Raw genomic sequence first — 23,797 nt, forward strand, 5'->3', positions numbered from 1 at the left:
AGGCAGTATGCTGTTTTGAACCACACCTGTAACACATTTTCCCTTAGTATGTAAGTGAGCGCATCGCCATCGCTCCTTGTAATGTCTGTGCATTTTTCCCCGTTTCGTGGCTGGGTCTGTTGTGCTAATGACGTGACTGTTGGATAACTTGTACTTCGCCATCTGCCAGTTTGCTCATCACGATTGCCTCAGCCTCTGCCGTTTCTATTTGGCTGCCAATTGTGACAGCTTTTTTCAAAGTAAGATCCACTTCTAGGAGTGAACGTTCCCGTATGCGGTTTGAATGATTTTTTTCAACAAGTTGATCCCGTATCATTTCCTCCTCCATGGTTCCGAATTCGCATGTAGCCGCAAGCTCCTTTAGCGCCACAACATATTGAGCCGTAGTTTCACCACGCCATTGTCCTCGCTGGCGAAATCTGTACCGTTCAGCTGCCACATTCACTTTTGGCTCGAAGAATGTGCGAATAGTTTGCAATGCCGTGTTGTACTTATCATCAGTAACCTTAAGCATGTAAAAAAGTCTCTGGCCTTCTGCCCCCAGGTAGTGAATCAGTAGAGTCCGACAGCTCTTCGTCCATGGCCAAGACATAGTTTCCGAAAACACGAATACATGCCTTAAATGGCATCGGCGGCTCACCCATATTTTGTAGAAAAGGTGTAGGCTGACTTAAAGTCCATGGCATTCTCGTGTTATGTTATGTCTTTGTAAAAAGGCAAGCAGCACACAGGTAACTTATGAACACGTATGGCACACTTATGTACACTCAAAACCTACTAGTGCCACCCACAGGACAAGTGGTGACACTACAGTACAGTATAGTCAGATGGTTATTATAGCAAGTCAAACCCCTTCAAAATCTAGAAGGATGCAAGACCTGATCGCCATCCCCGTCAGAGTTTATTTTGCGATACCAACCGGTTGACTGTGTATTATCCCTTACATAAATATACTTATTCTCACTGTGCTGAATAATGTTTCTCTGATTCAGGGGCCTGCAGAGATGTGTTGAATGAAGTTTCTGAATCAGCAGATGGGAAGAAAAAATCAGCAAATGTTCCTTTAAGGGGAAAATGATACTTGTCATTGAGGTTTATTAATACTCATAGAGCTCTGGCATAGAAAATAACTGACTGAATCATGTGTTGAGAAAACAACAGCATATTTAGCTGGTCTGTGTGAATGTTTGAACATTCTGAATCTTCACTATCACTGAGCAGGGACAGGCATTCTGAATGAGTACAAACAGAACACAAGAATTAGGGGTTTTCCAGATATTTGGGTCTAATCATTCTTTTTGCCACTAAATGAAGAATCTTTTTCTACACTCTTTGGGATAATTAATATTTAAAAAATTATAAAACGTTTGATTTTTCTTCTATCTTTCATCAACATCAAAGGCAAAATACTTAGCCCTCTGTGGATTTCTGAAATTCTCTCATCCATGAATTTCCTAGGGCAGAAAAAAGCAAACACGAACAAAGCCTTTGTTGCATTATTTTTTGAAAAGGTTAGGAAGAGGTAACATTATTGAATAATAGTATTTCAGACAAAACACCCCAGACTGCTGTCTGCAGTTCTGTGAGAAAGTTGAGATATGTTTGAATGCAAAGCATTTTGAAGCACACAGGCCACAACATAAAACCATGAACACTTAATCTAACAATTATTTATTTTAATTACACTGTACACTGCGAAATGTTTTCTTTTCAGCATGGATCGATTTTATGAGGAAATAGTTCACCATAAAATTCTGTCATCATTTACACTCTCTCTCTCTCTCTCTCTCTCTCTCTCTCTCTCTCTCTCTCTCTCTCTCTCTCTCTCTCTCTCTCTCTCTCTCTCTCTCTCTCTCTCTCTCTCTCTCTCTCTCTCTCTCTCTCTCTCTCTCTCTCTCTCTCTCTCTCTCTCTCTCTTTCTCTCTCTCTCTCTCTGTCATTCCAAATCTGTATGACTTTCTTTCTTCTGTGAAACATAAAAGAATAAGTTTGGAGCCCATTGATTTTCATTGTGTGGACAACCATGGTGTGGATGTATTTCTCAAAATGTCTTCTTTTGAGTTCCATAGAAGAAAGGAAATCATGCAGTTTTGGAACAACATTTTTTATTTTTAGATGAACTGTCCCTTTTAATCATAAAACGAGTTTAAAAATATGTCCTAACTTCCCTAAATACTCGACAAGCACTATGAGATGCAATCTGACAGATCAATATATAATGTCCATAATAAGATTTATTTTACTTAACATTTCTAAGTTTCTAGTGGTAAGTTTGTTACATTGTTGGTTGAATGAGTATTACAGCTGAATACCACTGTTACGCACGGAAAGTTGCACAAACAACATTTAAATAGAGCTTTAGAAGTTCATTAATGTCCTTTTCTGAGTTAAGTGAACTTAATCACGATTGTTTTACAAATGGAAGAGTGCAATGCTGACGTACATCTCCAGAGACACTGAACCTCAAACTAAGCTCATCTTATGACTGAGACATATAAAAACCCCTTATTTCACAGCAATACCAAATGGGGATTACAGATCAATGTAACTGCAGAAACGGCGTCAGCAGAAAGGTTTCCTCTCACCTCAGGGTACATCTCTCAGGATTCGTCATCAGTTTTAATAATGTGGAACAGCGTGACGTTAAACAGTACCTGGTGGCCATTGTTCCAGCCGTAAAGTGCACGATCCCTGGCGTTGTAATCCAGCATGGACATGTGAAAGTACTGGTTATGGATGGGGATGTCCATATACTCATAGGTAGAGGTTTTGGTGGAATAAGAGTAATACACCTTAGCCCCGGTCAGATGGGAGTTTGTGATGTACAGCGTGCCGCAGATCATGAAGGACTCACCTGCGTTTCGTTTGGAGTATTCAGTGTTCCAAGAGTTCAGCACCTGAATGGTCAGAGGATCCAGCCGGCTGATCACTATATTCCCTGCATTCTGATTGGTGGCGTAGATGGCCCATAAACCAAGCTCGTCTGCCATCATGTCAATGTCGGAGAAGCCGCCCCAGGTGTACGGGTAGACGTTGTGGAAGCCAGCAGACTCAAGTGCTCGTTGGGTCGTGACCCGGCCACTTTCGAACCTGTATCTGACGATGATGTTGCTCTGGTACTTGTTGTAGTACAGGGAGCCGTTGTAGACCACATGATTGGTGCCCGCCCAGTGGAACGGAAGGTTGTAGGTTCTTGACTCAATCCCAGCTACGAAGTCGCCCACCGATTTGTACTCCCTGACTATCTTGTTGTTTGTATAGCTGTCCATGTACCAAACCTGCATTAGAACGTTACAAATGCGATGAGTAACATCCGAAACTTGAAATTGAATTATATGAAAGGAATCATTTATAGAGCACAACAATAGGGATCAGGAAGTAAAAATCTCATTCATTTTCTCGATACAGAAACAGATTTTTAGCGATAAACCTTTCAAGTCACCATGTAAATGTTCTTTAGAATTTTCTATTCATCTGAAAAATCAATTTTTATCTATTTTAAGTTTAAAATATTGTTGTATTTTTATAATATAAATATTAATAATCCTTTTTTATTTCAGTAAATTATTCATAATGTATCAGGTTATCCCACCATTAAATGTTCATGTAATTTGTGCTTCAAATCAAGTTGTATATGCTGTGATTGATTTCAGAGCTGTTCATGCCTTTGAACTCTTTATTAAAGTTTTTTTTTATTTTATGAAGGAAAAATAATGAGAAAAAATAGTTCCTGGAAGCAATCCTGCTGAAAAGGCTGGGCTGAAAATGCTGCTGCAGGCATAGTTGCATAGCCATAGATTACCTTGTTGTTCTTAGGTGAAGCCTGAGGGTCTGTCATCCACGCTCCAAACCTCGTTCCCGATGTCTTTACGGTGATGGGCCCTGTGATTTTCATCAACTTACCACAGGCTGACAAAATGGAGAATGATAAAGAATATCGTCTGTTATGTAGACATCTACAACCTAAGAGTATTTTCAGTCTGAATACACATACCATGCCATATATAAGAAGAAAATACCATCAAAGTCAAGTTGAGTTTCAAACTCACTGAGCTTGTTCATGCAGTTCCTCAGTCTTCCCTCCAAGCCAAGGACCCTCTGCTGGAGTTCCTCATAATCATATGCTCCTATCTCCTCCTGGATAGCAGTCAGCACCAGAGACAGGTTCCTGATCTCCAGCTTGAACTGGGAAATGAGCGTGGCATCAGTCTTATACTGCTCCAGCACTGGAATCAGCGGCTGCAGTTCATTCATCTTCCCCTTCAGCTCCTGAAAAAAACAGACGGACATTTAAATGGGAATCACATGGGGGGAGATTTGCTTACATGGGGTTCTTCGGGTCAAAAATGACCCAAAGCGTTTAAATAAAAAAATGTTAAAAATCGTAGCTTCATCGGAATGGTCCAAAACTTGGTGACTTTATTGGTACTTGCTATATGAACACCCAAAAAACAAATGGGGACAGGATTTGAAAAGTCTAAGTGGTCATAAGAAAAATAGTCACACTCAGGGTCTTCGGGTCAAAAATGACCCCCATAGGAAATGAATGGGAAATTGGTAAAAATGTGAAAATACAGAGTTTTTTTGTGCATAAAATCTACAAAACAGCCAGGATGCAGAAAAAAAGCACACAACAGTGAAGGGGTGAATCTCTTAAAACAATGGGTGACAATTTTTTTTCCATTTGTTCTCTTTATAATGCAATGTTCAGGTTTGACTGTATTATAAAGTAAAACTGCCACTTAAAATTACCATTTAAACCAACCAAAATTGTTTTGTTTTTTTATTAAAAAAAATGACAAATATAGTCTTTGAGAATCTGTTATTATATATTCAAATCAAAAACCTGAAAAAATTAAACAATATGTGAAAAAATCACTAGAGTTTTTTTACCATAGGTTTCTACAGAGAGCTGTAAATCCACTAGTGGTAAAAATGTGCTATTGCGTGATAAAAATGCTCAGTGTGTCCACCAGATGGCTCCGATCTCATTTCAAAAATTGCTTTCATGAGGTCTAGACTTGACTCTAAAATGAAATACAGCTTTAATTTTTTTTTTTTTAAATTATATATATATATATATATATATATATATATATATATATATATATATATATATATATAAATTTTCTATTATATTCAATGGGAAAAAATGGGTCTTAATTATTGCATAAATATTAATTATAAATTATAAAATTATCTCAAAACACCAAAAAAGAAAAGAAAAAATATTATTGAACAAAAATATATTTCATTGATTTTACTCAAATAAAATGTATCTTAATGCTGCCCTCCGGGTCATTTTTGACCCGAAGGTCCTGAGTGTGAGTCTAAAATGAGGAACCCCAGAGGGTTAACAGAAACAGATGTAAGAGCACAGCACAGCTCACAAGAAGTTCTGGACCACAACATATTAGACCGCAATGGTATTACTGCCTGGAAATGAAACATGACCTTTACAGGTTTACAGGATTTCCAAGAATGTTGAATTGCGTGTGGCCTTTTCAAGAAGCTTTTAAGCGGGAAATGACTCTTCATTCTCGGAGAGTAATGGCAAGAGTTTGGCTTTTTCAAACCGTTCTGTTCATATGAGAAAGGATCATTGATTTTCTCTGAGGCATGACTTTAATGGTAGCCCACCTGAAAGTTTTTAGTCAATAACGTTCTTCGGTTCGACTCGATTTGTCTGAACTTTGATCGGAGTCCTTTCATCTGGCTCTCCATTTTCATGACATACTGGAAATCCCTCTGGGTCCTCAGGTTCAGCACTTCGATTGATTGCGACATGTTCTGAATCTTAAGAGAGGAAGATGAAGTTAGGATCCGTTAATCATTCTTTGAACTGCACAAAAGGAAGATGCGATATATTTAAATTATATTTCCAGCTGGTCTAAATCAGCCCTGACACTGTGTCTCCAAGGAATTCAGCATTTCCATAATTCAACTCAACACAACCAAAGCAAAGACAGATAGATCTCAGAGACAAACCACCACCGACACGTTTAAAAAGGGAGAAAGAAGTGACTGTATCGGTTAACACTATTGTTAAATACTTTTTTTCTTCTAAATACAAATTCACTAACATCCTCCAAACAAAAAAAGACACAGAGACGTCTTATGGGCCAATAAGTTGGCCTTTTACTGTAACAGAGAAGAAAAGCGTAGGAAGTAGGAACGATAGACTGCGGTCACGCCATCTGTGCTTCAGAAAAGCGCGGTCACGCCATCTACGCTTAAAAATAGATTGCGCGTCTACACGAGGTTGCGTGGTAGGCTCAAGGTGTATGCGCTTGGTGTCGGCAGACTTTTTAAAAAATATTTATAATAAAATCAATAAAATCTAATTGTTTTCTGCAAATTCCACCAGATTATTGTTCTACATCTCACTGACTACCACTGTGGTGATTTTCATGTTGATCTACTGTTTTATTATTTAATAATTGCCTCCCAAAATCCTATACTGTATACCTTTTTATACAGCAATATTTAATAAATTCATAAAACTTTTAAATCAAATTGTTTTCTGTAAACTCCACCAGATTATTGTTCTTCATCTCACTGTCTACCACTGTGGTGATTTTCATATTGATCTACTGTTTTATTATTTAATAATTGCCTCCCAAAATCCGCTGCTGTATACCTTGTTATACAGCAATATTTAATCAATTCATAAAAAATGCAAATCAAATTGTTTTCTGCAAATTCCACCAGATTATTGTTCTACATCTCACTGTCTACCACTGTGGCGATTTTCATGTTGTTTTACTGTTTTATTATTTAATAATTGTCTGCCAAACTCATGAATATTTACATTGCTATACAGCAATATTTAATAAATTAATATTAAATCGAAATCAAATTGTTTTCTGCAAACTCCACCAGATTATTGTTCTTCATCTCACTGTCTACCACTGTGGTGATTTTCATATTGATCTACTGTTTTATTATTTAATAATTAACTGTCAAAGTTCTATACAGTATACCTTGTTATACAGCAATATTTCATAAATTCATAAAAAATTTAAATCAAATTGTTTTCTGCCAATTTCACCAGATTATTGTTCTTCATCTCACTGTCTACCACTGTGGGGATTTTCATATTGATCTACTGTTTTATTATTTAATAATTAACTCCCAAAGTCCTATACAGTATACCTTGTTATACAGCAATATTTAATAAATTCATAAAAATTTAAATCAAATTGTTTTCTGCCAATTTCACCAGATTATTGTTCTTAATCTCACTGTCTACCACTGTGGTGATTTTCATGTTGATCTACTGTTTTATTATTTAATAATTGCCTCCCAAAATCCTATACTGTATACCTTTTTATACAGCAATATTTAATAAATTCATAAAAAATTTAAATCAAATTGTTTTCTGCAAATTCCACCAGATTATTGTTCTTCATCTCACTGTCTACCACTGTGGTGATTTTCATATTGATCTACTGTTTTATTATTTAATAATTACCTGCCAAAATCCTCTACTGTATACCTTGTTATACAGCAATATTTAATCAATTCATAAAAAATGCAAATCAAATTGTTTTCTGCAAATTCCACCAGATTATTGTTCTACATCTCACTGTCTACCACTGTGGTGATTTTCATGTTGATCTACTGTTTTATTATTTAATAATTGCCTCCCAAAGTCCTATACTGTATACCTTGTTATACTGCAATATTTCATAAATTCATAACATTTTTAAATCAAATTGTTTTCTGCAAATTCCACCAGATTATTGTTCTTCATCTCACTGACTACCACTGTGGTGATTTTCATATTGATCTACTGTTTTATTATTTAATAATTAACTCCCAAAGTCCTATACTGTATACCTGGCTATATAGCCATATTTGATAAATTCATAAAAATAAAAATAAAAACATTGTTTTCTACAAACTCCACCAGATTATTGTTCTTCATCTCACAGACTACCACTGTGGTGATTTTCATATTGATCTACTGTTTTATTATTTAATAATTGCCTCCCAAAGTCCTATACTGTATACCTTGTTATACAGCAATATTTAATAAATTCATAAAAAATTTAAATCAAATTGTTTTCTGCAAATTCCACCAGATTATTGTTCTTCATCTCACTGTCTACCACTGTGGTGATTTTCATATTGATCTACTGTTTTATTATTTAATAATTACCTGCCAAAATCCTCTACTGTATACCTTGTTATACAGCAATATTTAATAAATTCATAAAAAATGCAAATCAAATTGTTTTCTGCAAATTCCATCAGATTATTGTTCTACATCTCACTGTCTACCACTGTGGTGATTTTCATGTTGTTTTACTGTTTTATTATTTAATAATTGTCTGCCAAACTCATGAATATTTACATTGCTATACAGCAATATTTAATAAATTAATATTAAATCGAAATCAAATTGTTTTCTGCAAACTCCACCAGATTATTGTTTTTCATCTCACTGTCTACCACTGTGGTGATTTTCATATTGATCTACTGTTTTATTATTTAATAATTAACTGTCAAAGTTCTATACAGTATACCTTGTTATACAGCAATATTTCATAAATTCATAACATTTTTAAATCAAATTGTTTTCTGCCAATTTCACCAGATTATTGTTCTTCATCTCACTGACTACCACTGTGGGGATTTTCATATTGATCTACTGTTTTATTATTTAATAATTAACTCCCAAAGTCCTATACTGTATACCTTGTTATACAGCAATATTTAATAAATTCATAAAAAATTTAAATCAAATTGTTTTCTGCAAACTCCACCAGATTATTGTTCTACATCTCACTGACTACCACTGTGGTGATTTTCATATTGATCTACTGTTTTATTATTTAATAATTGCCTCCCAAAGTCCTATACTGTATACCTTGTTATACAGCAATATTTAATAAATTCATAAAAAATTTAAATCAAATTGTTTTCTGCAAACTCCACCAGATTATTGTTCTTCATCTCACTGACTACCACTGTGGTGATTTTCATATTGATCTACTGTTTTATTATTTAATAATTAACTCCCAAAGTCCTATACTGTATACCTGGCTATATAGCCATATTTGATAAATTCATAAAAATAAAAATAAAAACATTGTTTTCTACAAACTCCACCAGATTATTGTTCTTCATCTCACAGACTACCACTGTGGTGATTTTCATATTGATCTACTGTTTTATTATTTAATAATTGCCTCCCAAAGTCCTATACTGTATACCTTGTTATACAGCAATATTTAATAAATTCATAAAAAATTTCAATCAAATTGTTTTCTGCAAATTCCACCAGATTATTGTTCTACATCTCACTGTCTACCACTGTGGTGATTTTCATGTTGTTTTACTGTTTTATTATTTAATAATTGTCTGCCAAACTCATGAATATTTACATTGCTATACAGCAATATTTAATAAATTAATATTAAATCGAAATCAAATTGTTTTCTGCAAACTCCACCAGATTGTTGTTCTTCATCTCACTGACTACCACTGTGGTGATTTTCATATTGATCTACTGTTTTATTATTTAATAATTAACTCCCAAAGTCCTATTCTGTATACCTGGCTATATAGCCATATTTGATAAATTCATAAAAAAAAAAAAAATCAAATTGTTTTCAGCAAACTACACCAGATTATTGTTCTTCATCTCACTGACTACCACTGTGGTGATTTTCATATTGATCTACTGTTTTATTATTTAATAATTACCTGCCAAAATCCTCTACTGTATACCTTGTTATACAGCAATATTTAATAAATTCATAAAAAATGCAAATCAAATTGTTTTCTGCAAATTCCACCAGATTATTGTTCTACATCTCACTGTCTACCACTGTGGTGATTTTCATGTTGTTTTACTGTTTTATTATTTAATAATTGTCTGCCACACTCATGAATATTTACATTGCTATACAGCAATATTTAATAAATTAATATTAAATCGAAATCAAATTGTTTTCTGCAAACTCCACCAGATTATTGTTCTTCATCTCACTGTCTACCACTGTGGTGATTTTCATATTGATCTACTGTTTTATTATTTAATAATTAACTGTCAAAGTTCTATACAGTATACCTTGTTATACAGCAATATTTCATAAATTCAAAACTTTTTTAAATCAAATTGTTTTCTGCCAATTTCACCAGATTATTGTTCTTCATCTCACTGTCTACCACTGTGGGGATTTTCATATTGATCTACTGTTTTATTATTTAATAATTAACTCCCAAAGTCCTATACAGTATACCTTGTTATACAGCAATATTTAATAAATTCATAAAAAATTTAAATCAAATTGTTTTCTGCCAATTTCACCAGATTATTGTTCTTCATCTCACTGTCTACCACTGTGGTGATTTTCATGTTGATCTACTGTTTTATTATTTAATAATTGCCTCCCAAAATCCTATACTGTATACCTTTTTATACAGCAATATTTAATAAATTCATAAATTTTTTAAATCAAATTGTTTTCTGCAAATTCCACCAGATTATTGTTCTTCATCTCACTGTCTACCACTGTGGTGATTTTCATATTGATCTACTGTTTTATTATTTAATAATTACCTGCCAAAATCCTCTACTGTATACCTTGTTATACAGCAATATTTAATAAATTCATAAAACATTTAAATCAAATTGTTTTCTGCAAACTCCACCAGATTATTGTTCTACATCTCACTGACTACCACTGTGGTGATTTTCATATTGATCTACTGTTTTATTATTTAATAATTGCCTCCCAAAGTCCCATACTGTATACCTTGTTATACAGCAATATTTAATAAATTCATAAAAAATTTAAATCAAATTGTTTTCTGCAAACTCCACCAGATTATTGTTCTTCATCTCACTGACTACCACTGTGGTGATTTTCATATTGATCTACTGTTTTATTATTTAATAATTAACTCCCAAAGTCCTATACTGTATACCTTGTTATACAGCAATAATTAATAAATTCATAAAAAATTTAAATCAAATTGTTTTCTGCAAATTCCACCAGATTATTGTTCTTCATCTCACTGACTACCACTGTGGTGATTTTCATATTGATCTACTGTTTTATTATTTAATAATTAACTGCCAAATTCCTATACTGTATACCTGGCTATTTAGCCATATTTGATAAATTCATAAAAAATAAAAAATAAAATTGTTTTCTACAAACTCTACCAGATTATTGTTCTTCATCTCACTGTCTACCACTGTGGTGATTTTCATATTGATCTACTGTTTTATTATTTAATAATTAACTCCCAAAATCCTATACTGTATACCTGGCTATATAGCCATATTTGATAAATTCATAAAAAATAAAAAATAAAATTGTTTTCTACAAACTCCACCAGATTATTGTTCTTCATCTCACTGACTACCACTGTGGTGATTTTCATGTTGATCTACTGTTTTATTATTTAATAATTGCCTCCCAAAATCCTATACTGTATACCTTTTTATACAGCAATATTTCATAAATTCATAAACATTTTAAATCAAATTGTTTTCAGCAAACTCCACCAGATTATTGTTCTTCATCTCACTGTCTACCACTGTGGTGATTTTCATATTGATCTACTGTTTTATTATTTAATAATTAACTGCCAAAGTCCTATTCTGTATACCTTGACATATAGGCATATTTGATAAATTCTTATTAAAAAGTATAAGTACGTAATTTATAATAATAATACGTTTAAATAAGATTTCAGTAGCTTGGCTTTCTCAAGCCAACTTAAATACATTTCTTAATATATAAATGAAATACCTTTTTTTTTGTACTTCCCATCTATCTATGTTTATGCTGTGTTTTTGGGGATATGAATAATTATTTATTATTATTATTTGGCAGTTAATTATTAAATAATAAAACAGTAGATCAACATGAAAATCACCACAGTGGTAGACAGTGAGATGAAGAACAATAATCTGGTGGAGTTTGCAGAAAACAATTTGATTTAAACATTTTATGAATTTATTAATTATTGCTGTATAACAAGGTATACAGTATTGGACTTTGGCAGTTAATTATTAAATAATAAAACAGTAGATCAATATGAAAATCACCACAGTGGTAGACAGTGAGATGAAGAACAATAATCTGGTGGAGTTTGCAGAAAACAATTTGATTTAAACATTTTATGAATTTATTAATTATTGCTGTATAACAATGTATACAGTATAGGACTTTGGCAGTTAATTATTAAATAATAAAACAGTAGATCAATATGAAAATCACCACAGTGGTAGACAGTGAGATGAAGAACAATAATCTGGTGGAGTTTGCAGAAAACAATTTGATTTAAAAATGTTATGAATTTATGAAATATTGCTGTATAACAAGGTATACAGTATAGGACTTTGGCAGTTAATTATTAAATAATAAAACAGTAGATCAATATGAAAATCACCACAGTGGTAGACAGTGAGATGAAGAACAATAATCTGGTGAAATTGGCAGAAAACAATTTGATTTAAACATTTTATGAATTTATTAATTATTGCTGTATAACAAGGTATACAGTATAGGACTTTGGGAGGCAATTATTAAATAATAAAACAGTAGATCAACATGAAAATCACCACAGTGGTAGACAGTGAGATGAAGAACAATAATCTGGTGAAATTGGCAGAAAACAATTTGATTTAAATTTTTTATGAATTTATTAAATATTGCTGTATAACAAGGTATACTGTATAGGACTTTGGGAGTTAATTATTAAATAATAAAACAGTAGATCAATATGAAAATCCCCACAGTGGTAGACAGTGAGATGAAGAACAATAATCTGGTGAAATTGGCAGAAAAAAATTTGATTTAAAAATGTTATGAATTTATGAAATATTGCTGTATAACAAGGTATACAGTATAGGATTTTGGCAGTTAATTATTAAATAATAAAACAGTAGATCAATATGAAAATCACCACAGTGGTAGACAGTGAGATGAAGAACAATAATCTGGTGGAATTTGCAGAATTTTTTTTTTTTTTTTTTTTTATGAATTTATTAAATATTGCTGTATAACAAGGTATACAGTATAGGACTTTGGCAGTTAATTGTTAAATAATACAACAGTAGATCAACATGAAAATCACCACAGTGGTAGACAGTGAGATGAAGAACAATAATCTGGTGGAGTTTGCAGAAAACAATTTGATTTCGATTTTATATTAGTTTATTAATTATTGCTGTATAGCAATGTAAATATTCATGAGTTTGGCAGACAATTATTAAATAATAAAACAGTAAAACAACATGAAAATCACCACAGTGGTAGACAGTGAGATGTAGAACAATAATCTGGTGGAGTTTGCAGAAAACAATTTGATTTCGATTTTATATTAGTTTATTAATTATTGCTGTATAGCAATGTAAATATTCATGAGTTTGGCAGACAATTATTAAATAATAAAACAGTAAAACAACATGAAAATCACCACAGTGGTAGACAGTGAGATGTAGAACAATAATCTGGTGGAATTTGCAGAAAACAATTTGATTTGCATTTTTTATGAATTTATTAAATATTGCTGTATAAAAAGGTATACAGTATAGGATTTTGGGAGGCAATTATTAAATAATAAAACCGTAGATCAATATGAAAATCACCACAGTGGTAGACAGTGAGATGAAGAACAATAATCTGGTGGAATTTGCTGAAAACAATTTGATTTAATTTTTTTATGAATTTATTAAATATTGCTGTATAAAAAGGTATACAGTATAGGATTTTGGGAGGCAATTATTAAATAATAAAACCGTAGATCAATATGAAAATCACCACAGTGGTAGACAGTGAGATGAAGAACAATAATCTGGTGGAATTTGCTGAAAACAATTTGATTTAAAAGTTTTATGAATTTATTAAATATTGCTGTATAAAAAGGTATACAGTATAGGATTTTGGGAGGCAATTATTAAATAATAAAACCGTAGATCAATATGAAAATCACCACAGTGGTAGACAGTGAGATGAAGAACAATAATCTGGTGGAATTTGCTGAAAACAATTTGATTTAATTTTTTTATGAATTTATTAAATATTGCTGTATAACAAGGTATACAGTATAGGACTTTGGGAGTTAATTATTAAATAATAAAACAGTAGATCAATATGAAAATCCCCACAGTGGTAGACAGTGAGATGAAGAACAACAATCTGGTGGAATTTGCAGAAAACAATTTGATTTAAAAATGTTATGAATTTATGAAATATTGCTGTATAACAAGGTATACAGTATAGGACTTTGGGAGTTAATTATTAAATAATAAAACAGTAGATCAATATGAAAATCACCACAGTGGTAGACAGTGAGATGTAGAACAATAATCTGGTGGAATTTGCAGAAAACAATTTGATTTGCATTTTTTATGAATTGATTAAATATTGCTGTATAACAAGGTATACAGTAGAGGATTTTGGCAGGTAATTATTAAATAATAAAACAGTAGATCAATATGAAAATCCCCACAGTGGTAGTCAGTGAGATGAAGAACAATAATCTGGTGGAATTTGCAGAAAACAATTTGATTTAAAAATGTTATGAATTTATGAAATATTGCTGTATAACAAGGTATACAGTATAGGAATTTGGGAGGCAATTATTAAATAATAAAACAGTAGATCAACATGAAAATCACCACAGTGGTAGTCAGTGAGATGAAGAACAATAATCTGGTGGAATTTGCAGAAAACAATTTGATTTAAAAATGTTATGAATTTATGAAATATTGCTGTATAACAAGGTATACAGTATAGGATTTTGGGAGGCAATTATTAAATAATAAAACAGTAGATCAATATGAAAATCCCCACAGTGGTAGTCAGTGAGATGAAGAACAATAATCTGGTGAAATTGGCAGAAAACAATTTGATTTAAATTTTTTATGAATTTATTAAATATTGCTGTATAACAAGGTATACTGTATAGGACTTTGGGAGTTAATTATTAAATAATAAAACAGTAGATCAATATGAAAATCCCCACAGTGGTAGACAGTGAGATGAAGAACAATAATCTGGTGAAATTGGCAGAAAAAAATTTGATTTAAAAATGTTATGAATTTATGAAATATTGCTGTATAACAAGGTATACAGTATAGGATTTTGGCAGTTAATTATTAAATAATAAAACAGTAGATCAATATGAAAATCACCACAGTGGTAGACAGTGAGATGAAGAACAATAATCTGGTGGAATTTGCAGAAAACAATTTGATTTCGATTTTATATTAGTTTATTAATTATTGCTGTATAGCAATGTAAATATTCATGAGTTTGGCAGACAATTATTAAATAATAAAACAGTAAAACAACATGAAAATCACCACAGTGGTAGACAGTGAGATGTAGAACAATAATCTGGTGGAGTTTGCAGAAAACAATTTGATTTCGATTTTATATTAGTTTATTAATTATTGCTGTATAGCAATGTAAATATTCATGAGTTTGGCAGACAATTATTAAATAATAAAACAGTAAAACAACATGAAAATCACCACAGTGGTAGACAGTGAGATGTAGAACAATAATCTGGTGGAATTTGCAGAAAACAATTTGATTTGCATTTTTTATGAATTTATTAAATATTGCTGTATAAAAAGGTATACAGTATAGGATTTTGGGAGGCAATTATTAAATAATAAAACCGTAGATCAATATGAAAATCACCACAGCGGTAGACAGTGAGATGAAGAACAATAATCTGGTGGAATTTGCTGAAAACAATTTGATTTAATTTTTTTATGAATTTATTAAATATTGCTGTATAAAAAGGTATACAGTATAGGATTTTGGGAGGCAATTATTAAATAATAAAACCGTAGATCAATATGAAAATCACCACAGTGGTAGACAGTGAGATGAAGAACAATAATCTGGTGGAATTTGCTGAAAACAATTTGATTTAATTTTTTTATGAATTTATTAAATATTGCTGTATAAAAAGGTATACAGTATAGGATTTTGGGAGGCAATTATTAAATAATAAAACCGTAGATCAATATGAAAATCACCACAGTGGTAGACAGTGAGATGAAGAACAATAATCTGGTGGAATTTGCTGAAAACAATTTGATTTAATTTTTTTATGAATTTATTAAATATTGCTGTATAAAAAGGTATACAGTATAGGATTTTGGGAGGCAATTATTAAATAATAAAACCGTAGATCAATATGAAAATCACCACAGTGGTAGACAGTGAGATGAAGAACAATAATCTGGTGGAATTTGCTGAAAACAATTTGATTTAATTTTTTTATGAATTTATTAAATATTGCTGTATAAAAAGGTATACAGTATAGGATTTTGGGAGGCAATTATTAAATAATAAAACCGTAGATCAATATGAAAATCACCACAGTGGTAGACAGTGAGATGAAGAACAATAATCTGGTGGAATTTGCTGAAAACAATTTGATTTAATTTTTTTATGAATTTATTAAATATTGCTGTATAAAAAGGTATACAGTATAGGATTTTGGGAGGCAATTATTAAATAATAAAACCGTAGATCAATATGAAAATCACCACAGTGGTAGACAGTGAGATGAAGAACAATAATCTGGTGGAATTTGCTGAAAACAATTTGATTTAATTTTTTTATGAATTTATGAAATATTGCTGTATAACAAGGTATACAGTATAGGACTTTGGGAGTTAATTATTAAATAATAAAACAGTAGATCAACATGAAAATCACCACAGTGGTAGACAGTGAGATGAAGAACAATAATCTGGTGGAATTTGCAGAAAACAATTTGATTTAAAAATGTTATGAATTTATGAAATATTGCTGTATAACAAGGTATACAGTATAGGACTTTGGGAGGCAATTATTAAATAATAAAACAGTAGATCAACATGAAAATCACCACAGTGGTAGTCAGTGAGATGAAGAACAATAATCTGGTGGAATTTGCAGAAAACAATTTGATTTAAAAATGTTATGAATTTATGAAATATTGCTGTATAACAAGGTATACAGTATAGGATTTTGGGAGGCAATTATTAAATAATAAAACAGTAGATCAACATGAAAATCACCACAGTGGTAGACAGTGAGATGAAGAACAATAATCTGGTGAAATTGGCAGAAAACAATTTGATTTAAATTTTTTATGAATTTATTAAATATTGCTGTATAACAAGGTATACTGTATAGGATTTTGGGAGTTAATTATTAAATAATAAAACAGTAGATCAATATGAAAATGCCCACAGTGGTAGACAGTGAGATGAAGAACAATAATCTGGTGAAATTGGCAGAAAACAATTTGATTTAAATTTTTTATGAATTTATTAAATATTGCTGTATAACAAGGTATACTGTATAGGACTTTGGGAGTTAATTATTAAATAATAAAACAGTAGATCAATATGAAAATCCCCACAGTGGTAGACAGTGAGATGAAGAACAATAATCTGGTGAAATTGGCAGAAAAAAATTTGATTTAAAAATGTTATGAATTTATGAAATATTGCTGTATAACAAGGTATACAGTATAGGATTTTGGCAGTTAATTATTAAATAATAAAACAGTAGATCAATATGAAAATCACCACAGTGGTAGACAGTGAGATGAAGAACAATAATCTGGTGGAATTTGCAGAATTTTTTTTTTAATTTTTTTTTATGAATTTATTAAATATTGCTGTATAACAAGGTATACAGTATAGGACTTTGGCAGTTAATTGTTAAATAATACAACAGTAGATCAACATGAAAATCACCACAGTGGTAGTCAGTGAGATGAAGAACAATAATCTGGTGGAGTTTGCAGAAAACAATTTGATTTCGATTTTATATTAGTTTATTAATTATTGCTGTATAGCAATGTAAATATTCATGAGTTTGGCAGACAATTATTAAATAATAAAACAGTAAAACAACATGAAAATCACCACAGTGGTAGACAGTGAGATGTAGAACAATAATCTGGTGGAGTTTGCAGAAAACAATTTGATTTCGATTTTATATTAGTTTATTAATTATTGCTGTATAGCAATGTAAATATTCATGAGTTTGGCAGACAATTATTAAATAATAAAACAGTAAAACAACATGAAAATCACCACAGTGGTAGACAGTGAGATGTAGAACAATAATCTGGTGGAATTTGCAGAAAACAATTTGATTTGCATTTTTTATGAATTTATTAAATATTGCTGTATAAAAAGGTATACAGTATAGGATTTTGGGAGGCAATTATTAAATAATAAAACCGTAGATCAATATGAAAATCACCACAGTGGTAGACAGTGAGATGAAGAACAATAATCTGGTGGAGTTTGCTGAAAACAATTTGATTTAATTTTTTTATGAATTTATTAAATATTGCTGTATAAAAAGGTATACAGTATAGGATTTTGGGAGGCAATTATTAAATAATAAAACCGTAGATCAATATGAAAATCACCACAGTGGTAGACAGTGAGATGAAGAACAATAATCTGGTGGAATTTGCTGAAAACAATTTGATTTAATTTTTTTATGAATTTATTAAATATTGCTGTATAAAAAGGTATACAGTATAGGATTTTGGGAGGCAATTATTAAATAATAAAACCGTAGATCAATATAAAAATCACCACAGTGGTAGACAGTGAGATGAAGAACAATAATCTGGTGGAATTTGCTGAAAACAATTTGATTTAATTTTTTTATGAATTTATTAAATATTGCTGTATAACAAGGTATACAGTATAGGACTTTGGGAGTTAATTATTAAATAATAAAACAGTAGATCAATATGAAAATCACCACAGTGGTAGACAGTGAGATGAAGAACAATAATCTGGTGGAATTTGCAGAAAACAATTTGATTTGCATTTTTTATGAATTTATTAAATATTGCTGTATAAAAAGGTGTACAGTATAGGATTTTGGGAGGCAATTATTAAATAATAAAACAGTAGATCAATATGAAAATCACCACAGTGGTAGTCAGTGAGATGAAGAACAATAATCTGGTGGAGTTTGTAGAAAACAATTTTATTTTATTTTTTTATGAATTTATCAAATATGGCTATATAGCCAGGTATACAGTCTAGGATTTTGGCAGTTAATTATTAAATAATAAAACAGTAGATCAATATGAAAATCACCACAGTGGTAGTCAGTGAGATGAAGAACAATAATCTGGTGGAGTTTGCAGAAAACAATTTGATTTCGATTTTATATTAGTTTATTAATTATTGCTGTATAGCAATGTAAATATTCATGAGTTTGGCAGACAATTATTAAATAATAAAACAGTAAAACAACATGAAAATCACCACAGTGGTAGACAGTGAGATGTAGAACAATAATCTGGTGGAATTTGCAGAAAACAATTTGATTTGCATTTTTTATGAATTTATTAAATATTGCTGTATAACAAGGTATACAGTAGAGGATTTTGGCAGGTAATTATTAAATAATAAAACAGTAGATCAATATGAAAATCACCACAGTGGTAGACAGTGAGATGAAGAACAATAATCTGGTGGAGTTTGCAGAAAACAATTTGATTTAAAAATTTTATGAATTTATGAAATATTGCTGTATAAAAAGGTATACAGTATAGGATTTTGGGAGGCAATTATTAAATAATAAAACAGTAGATCAATATGAAAATCACCACAGTGGTAGTCAGTGATATGAAGAACAATAATCTGGTGGAGTTTGCAGAAAACAATTTGATTTAAAAATGTTATGAATTTATGAAATATTGCTGTATAACAAGGTATACAGTATAGGACTTTGGGAGGCAATTATTAAATAATAAAACAGTAGATCAACATGAAAATCACCACAGTGGTAGTCAGTGATATGAAGAACAATAATCTGGTGGAGTTTGCAGAAAACAATTTGATTTCAATTTTTTATGAATTTATTAAATATTGCTGTATAACAAGGTATACAGTATAGGACTTTGGCAGTTAATTATTAAATAATAAAACAGTAGATCAATATGAAAATCACCACAGTGGTAGTCAGTGAGATGAAGAACAATAATCTGGTGGAGTTTGCAGAAAACAATTTGATTTCGATTTTTTATTAATTTATCAAATATGGCTATATAGCCAGGTATACAGTATAGGACTTTGGCAGTTAATTATTAAATAATAAAACAGTAGATCAACATGAAAATCACCACAGTGGTGGTCTGTGAGATGTAGAACAATAATCTGGTGGAATTTGCAGAAAACAATTAGATTTTATTTATTTTATTATGAATATTTTTTAAAAAGTCTGCCGACACCAAGCGCATACACCTTGAGCCTACCACGCAACCTCGTGTAGACGCGCAATCTATTTTTAAGCGTAGATGGCGTGACCGCGCTTTTCTGAAGCACAGATGGCGTGACCGCAGTAACGATAGGGGGCCTAAAACACCCTTCAGGCCTTTACGCATTACCATCATCTTAATGCTCCTCCACAATCATCTGCAGAGAAGCCAGCGGCATTCTTAACAGATGACAATGGAGAGCAGTCTAGCATAATGCTTTCAAATCACTGCAATGAGAGCTTTTGTTATCCCAACCAGATCTCAATATTAAGCGACTTTAGAGACTTAGACACACTATATGTGCGCGCACACACCTTCTCCAGTAACTGGCGGAGCTGTCTGCTCTTTGCATCTCTGGAGCACAAGCTCTGTTCTGGTGCCACCACCGTACAGATGCAGCGGCCGTCGGCATCCTGCGCTGAACTGTACACCTGCCAGCCTTCCTTTGGTCTGATGGTCTGTACACAAACACAGGCATGCGTGAGGTATCCCACTGTTTTTTTTGTCTACAAATAAACATAAATACAAATCTAAAACTCTAATGACCTTCTTAATGCAATGAAGGCATTTTTATGCCTTTAAGCAGAGAAACTGAAATGGAGATATTTCATGAGAACTACAATAAATTTGCATGGCACAGCATTCACTGCCAGTGCTTTGTTTTATTAACCATTTAGTTTGAAATGTATAACTTATTACATTTGTTAAATGGAGAGAATATTGTGTAAAAATGCAAATCGGTGTGTGTGTGTAAATATGGGGAGATATTGTTTTTAAAGGGGTCATGAAATGATAAATCAAGTTTGCCCCTTTAAAATTAATGGCCTGCCTCAAATTTCTTGATTGCACAAGCATAGCCCTCATATTTATTGCTAACTTTTCAGTAACACTTTTCTTATGGTGTGTTCACACCGAACGCGAATAGAGCGTCAAATACGCGTCTATCGCGTCTAGTTAGACGCTTGAACATTCGCTCGAGTTCAAATTTTTCAACTTGCGCGGAAGACATTCGCGGCAAACGCGTCGCCCAATTCGCGTCATTCGCAACGCCCGGCGCGAATGATGCGTCTATTCGCGTTTTTGCATTGACTTTGTATGTAATCTACTCGCGCAAATAATTAAATTCGCATTCGGTGTGAACACACCATTAGTCTTTATATATAATTGTAATGCACCTTATAATGCATTGTATGATCTGAATAATTGTAACCACAGTTATTATATATTTTAATACTATTCACAGTTACACCTTAAAACGCCAAAACAACCAATTTCAGATGTAACTGCAAATACTATAATATTAACTTTGGTTAATAGACATAATGCAATATAATGTAGCTACATTATGAATACCTTTATAATGCATTATACATAGACTTTTAAGTAAAGTGTAACCAAACTTTCTGGCTGAAAGGATCCCAAATCTGTGTCTCTGTATAATACATTATACGCTTCCTTTTAAATATATTTTCAAATTAATACAAGCACAGGAGAAATAATAGTTATGTTTCTATGTACTTCACTGAATATTAATTTCGATTCACACTGATTCATGATTCTGAAACCAATTCAAGCACACACCACATGCCAGGCCAAAAATAGTGTGTTTTGACGACAAATAGCATCCCACTGCAACACCTTCATGATAAAGCCTCTCTCTCTGCATTCATCCCCCCAAATTTCCCTCAATTGTCTGCAACAATAAAGGAGCTTTGTAAACACCCATATTCATTTTCCCCACTCTCGCAGCGGGCTTTGAAAGGCCGGCTCTGGGGACTAGCCTTTTACAGGCGAGCTGAAAAAGAGAGTTTTTTACACATTCTGGCACACTTCCTCATGCTGCTGCAACTAACAACTGCAATTTCAGCAAATTGTAACATATCCAAGTTGGATGGGTACTTCCTGCTAGTTCACTATCATTATGAGATATGAGCAGAGGGATTCTGCTCCTCAAATAAGACCTGCAGCTGGGTTAATTAAGCCTAGATGAGAGAGATCCTCATCACAATCTCACAGACACTACGGATTTCTTTGGTTTCCAGTCACACATGACATGTGAAATGCATGCAGTTATCTTGGTGCTACATGATAAATAGTTGATCTGATCTTGACCCAGTGCCAAAATAAACCCTTAGGAATTGCATACAGATTACTAGTGGTGCTGAGAATAGACTCAGAACGCTAAGGAAGAAAACATTTCCTCATTTAAACTCTTTATCAACATCCGGAACTGTAGATTACTATTGAGCTCTCGATATAACAGTACTAAAATAGTACATTACAACTTTATATTATGTCTTTAACTATTTACTGTTAAAATTACAATGTTAAAATTACGTGCTGTTACACTGCATATTTAAAACAACTGCATGTAATTCTTGTACTTACTGAAGGAAACATGCATCTTCATTTACATTGCAGAGTAAACAGTGATATAATAGTTGTAATAGAGTGGAGAAAAGAGATGATGGGAAGAAAAGAGGGGCGGTGGTGGGCTACACGGTAACTCTTGTTCTGTAAAAAGTCACATGCAATATTCATGCACTGTTTATTTGTCCAACAGGGAGCCTAATACAAACCTTATTCATAACGCTATCCCTAACCTTAGTAGCAGCAAATGGAAATCTCATGACAGTTCCTAAGAACAACATACATAAGTGCATTGTATCACACGATTTATATTTTAATGTAAATAGCATTTATCTAAAAAAAGACACCTAAGATAAAGTGTGACCTAAGGTAAAATAAACAGCCAATGCTCGGTACAGACTGATGCTTAAAACCTTTGAAACAACACCAGAAATAAGAGACCGCAAGCTGAAATCTTTAATGCACAGTAGATCATTCACTATAACAGAACCGACGGTCTAATAATATTCTGTGACTATTTGAGCTAGAATCATAGAGAAAGTTACATGAAATAGAAACACAGTGTTAGGGTACTCCACGTCTATCAAGATTTGTTTTTATCCCACGTTAAGTGGTACTGCATTTCCTACTCTCCATCTCTCTGAGGTTGTCATTAAAATGATATTATCGGAAGAACGCAAAATTCTCATAATAAGACATCATAATATAACACTGACAGCCTTGTTTGTCACTTTGCATATACATTTAGTGTTGCGTATGTTCTATGAGTCACTGGTGTAGTCGGAGCTGGGCTCAGACATGTCAAGTTTCTGTCTAAGTCAGTAAGGTGCGGGTGCGCATCACTCACCGCGGAAGGGCAGTAGCCGAGCAGAGCGAGAAAACACAGCGGTTTCAGCACCACGAACAGCGCCCGCATTCTGCCTCCAGACGAGTCTCTCCTACGTCTGTGTTACAAGCGGATTCAGTCTCCGATGTTTCAGATCGAGCTTCTCGACAGTGTCTTGGGATCGGGAACCCTCGACAGAGCCGCTGAAAGTGCGTGCGCTGTCATCGTCGCTCTGAGCGAAGAAAAGTTTGAGATGTGTGGAGACTCTCAGCGGATATTACATCATTACAGCATTTCAGTGCGGGGTTACTCTTTCAT

The 23,797-nt window shown here is 32.5% G+C and overlaps 1 protein-coding gene across 1 annotated transcript; it reads right to left on the minus strand.

Annotated features, from left to right (window-relative positions):
* Nucleotides 1–2,600: 2,600 nt before the first annotated feature.
* olfm3b (olfactomedin 3b) lies at nt 2,601–23,762 on the minus strand. The gene is made up of 6 exons (XM_056256981.1): nt 23,501–23,762; nt 20,598–20,741; nt 5,641–5,796; nt 4,050–4,269; nt 3,803–3,909; nt 2,601–3,278 (listed from the first exon to the last, which is right to left on the minus strand). The coding sequence occupies exons 1-6, from the start codon at nt 23,567–23,569 to the stop codon at nt 2,601–2,603; spliced, it is 1,374 nt and encodes a 457-aa protein (XP_056112956.1). The 5' UTR covers nt 23,570–23,762.
* Nucleotides 23,763–23,797: the final 35 nt, after the last annotated feature.

The sequence above is a fragment of the Rhinichthys klamathensis genome, unplaced genomic scaffold (assembly GCF_029890125.1).
Source record: "Rhinichthys klamathensis goyatoka isolate OS25496 unplaced genomic scaffold, OSU_Roscu_1.1 h1tg000134l_1, whole genome shotgun sequence".
In the NCBI taxonomy this organism is placed as follows: Eukaryota; Metazoa; Chordata; class Actinopteri; order Cypriniformes; family Leuciscidae; genus Rhinichthys; species Rhinichthys klamathensis.

What these genes read in the sequence shown, in the direction of transcription:
- olfm3b (XM_056256981.1), bottom strand. Translation starts at nt 23,569, where the DNA reads ATGCGGGCGCTGTTCGTGGTGCTGAAACCGCTGTGTTTTCTCGCTCTG. An exon ending in TCGGCTACTGCCCTTCCGCG is followed by an intron (nt 20,742 to 23,500) that starts GTGAGTGATGCG and finishes GTTTGTGTACAG; the next exon opens with ACCATCAGACCAAAGGAAGG. An exon ending in GAACTGCATGAACAAGCTCA is followed by an intron (nt 3,910 to 4,049) that starts GTGAGTTTGAAA and finishes CCATTTTGTCAG; the next exon opens with CCTGTGGTAAGTTGATGAAA.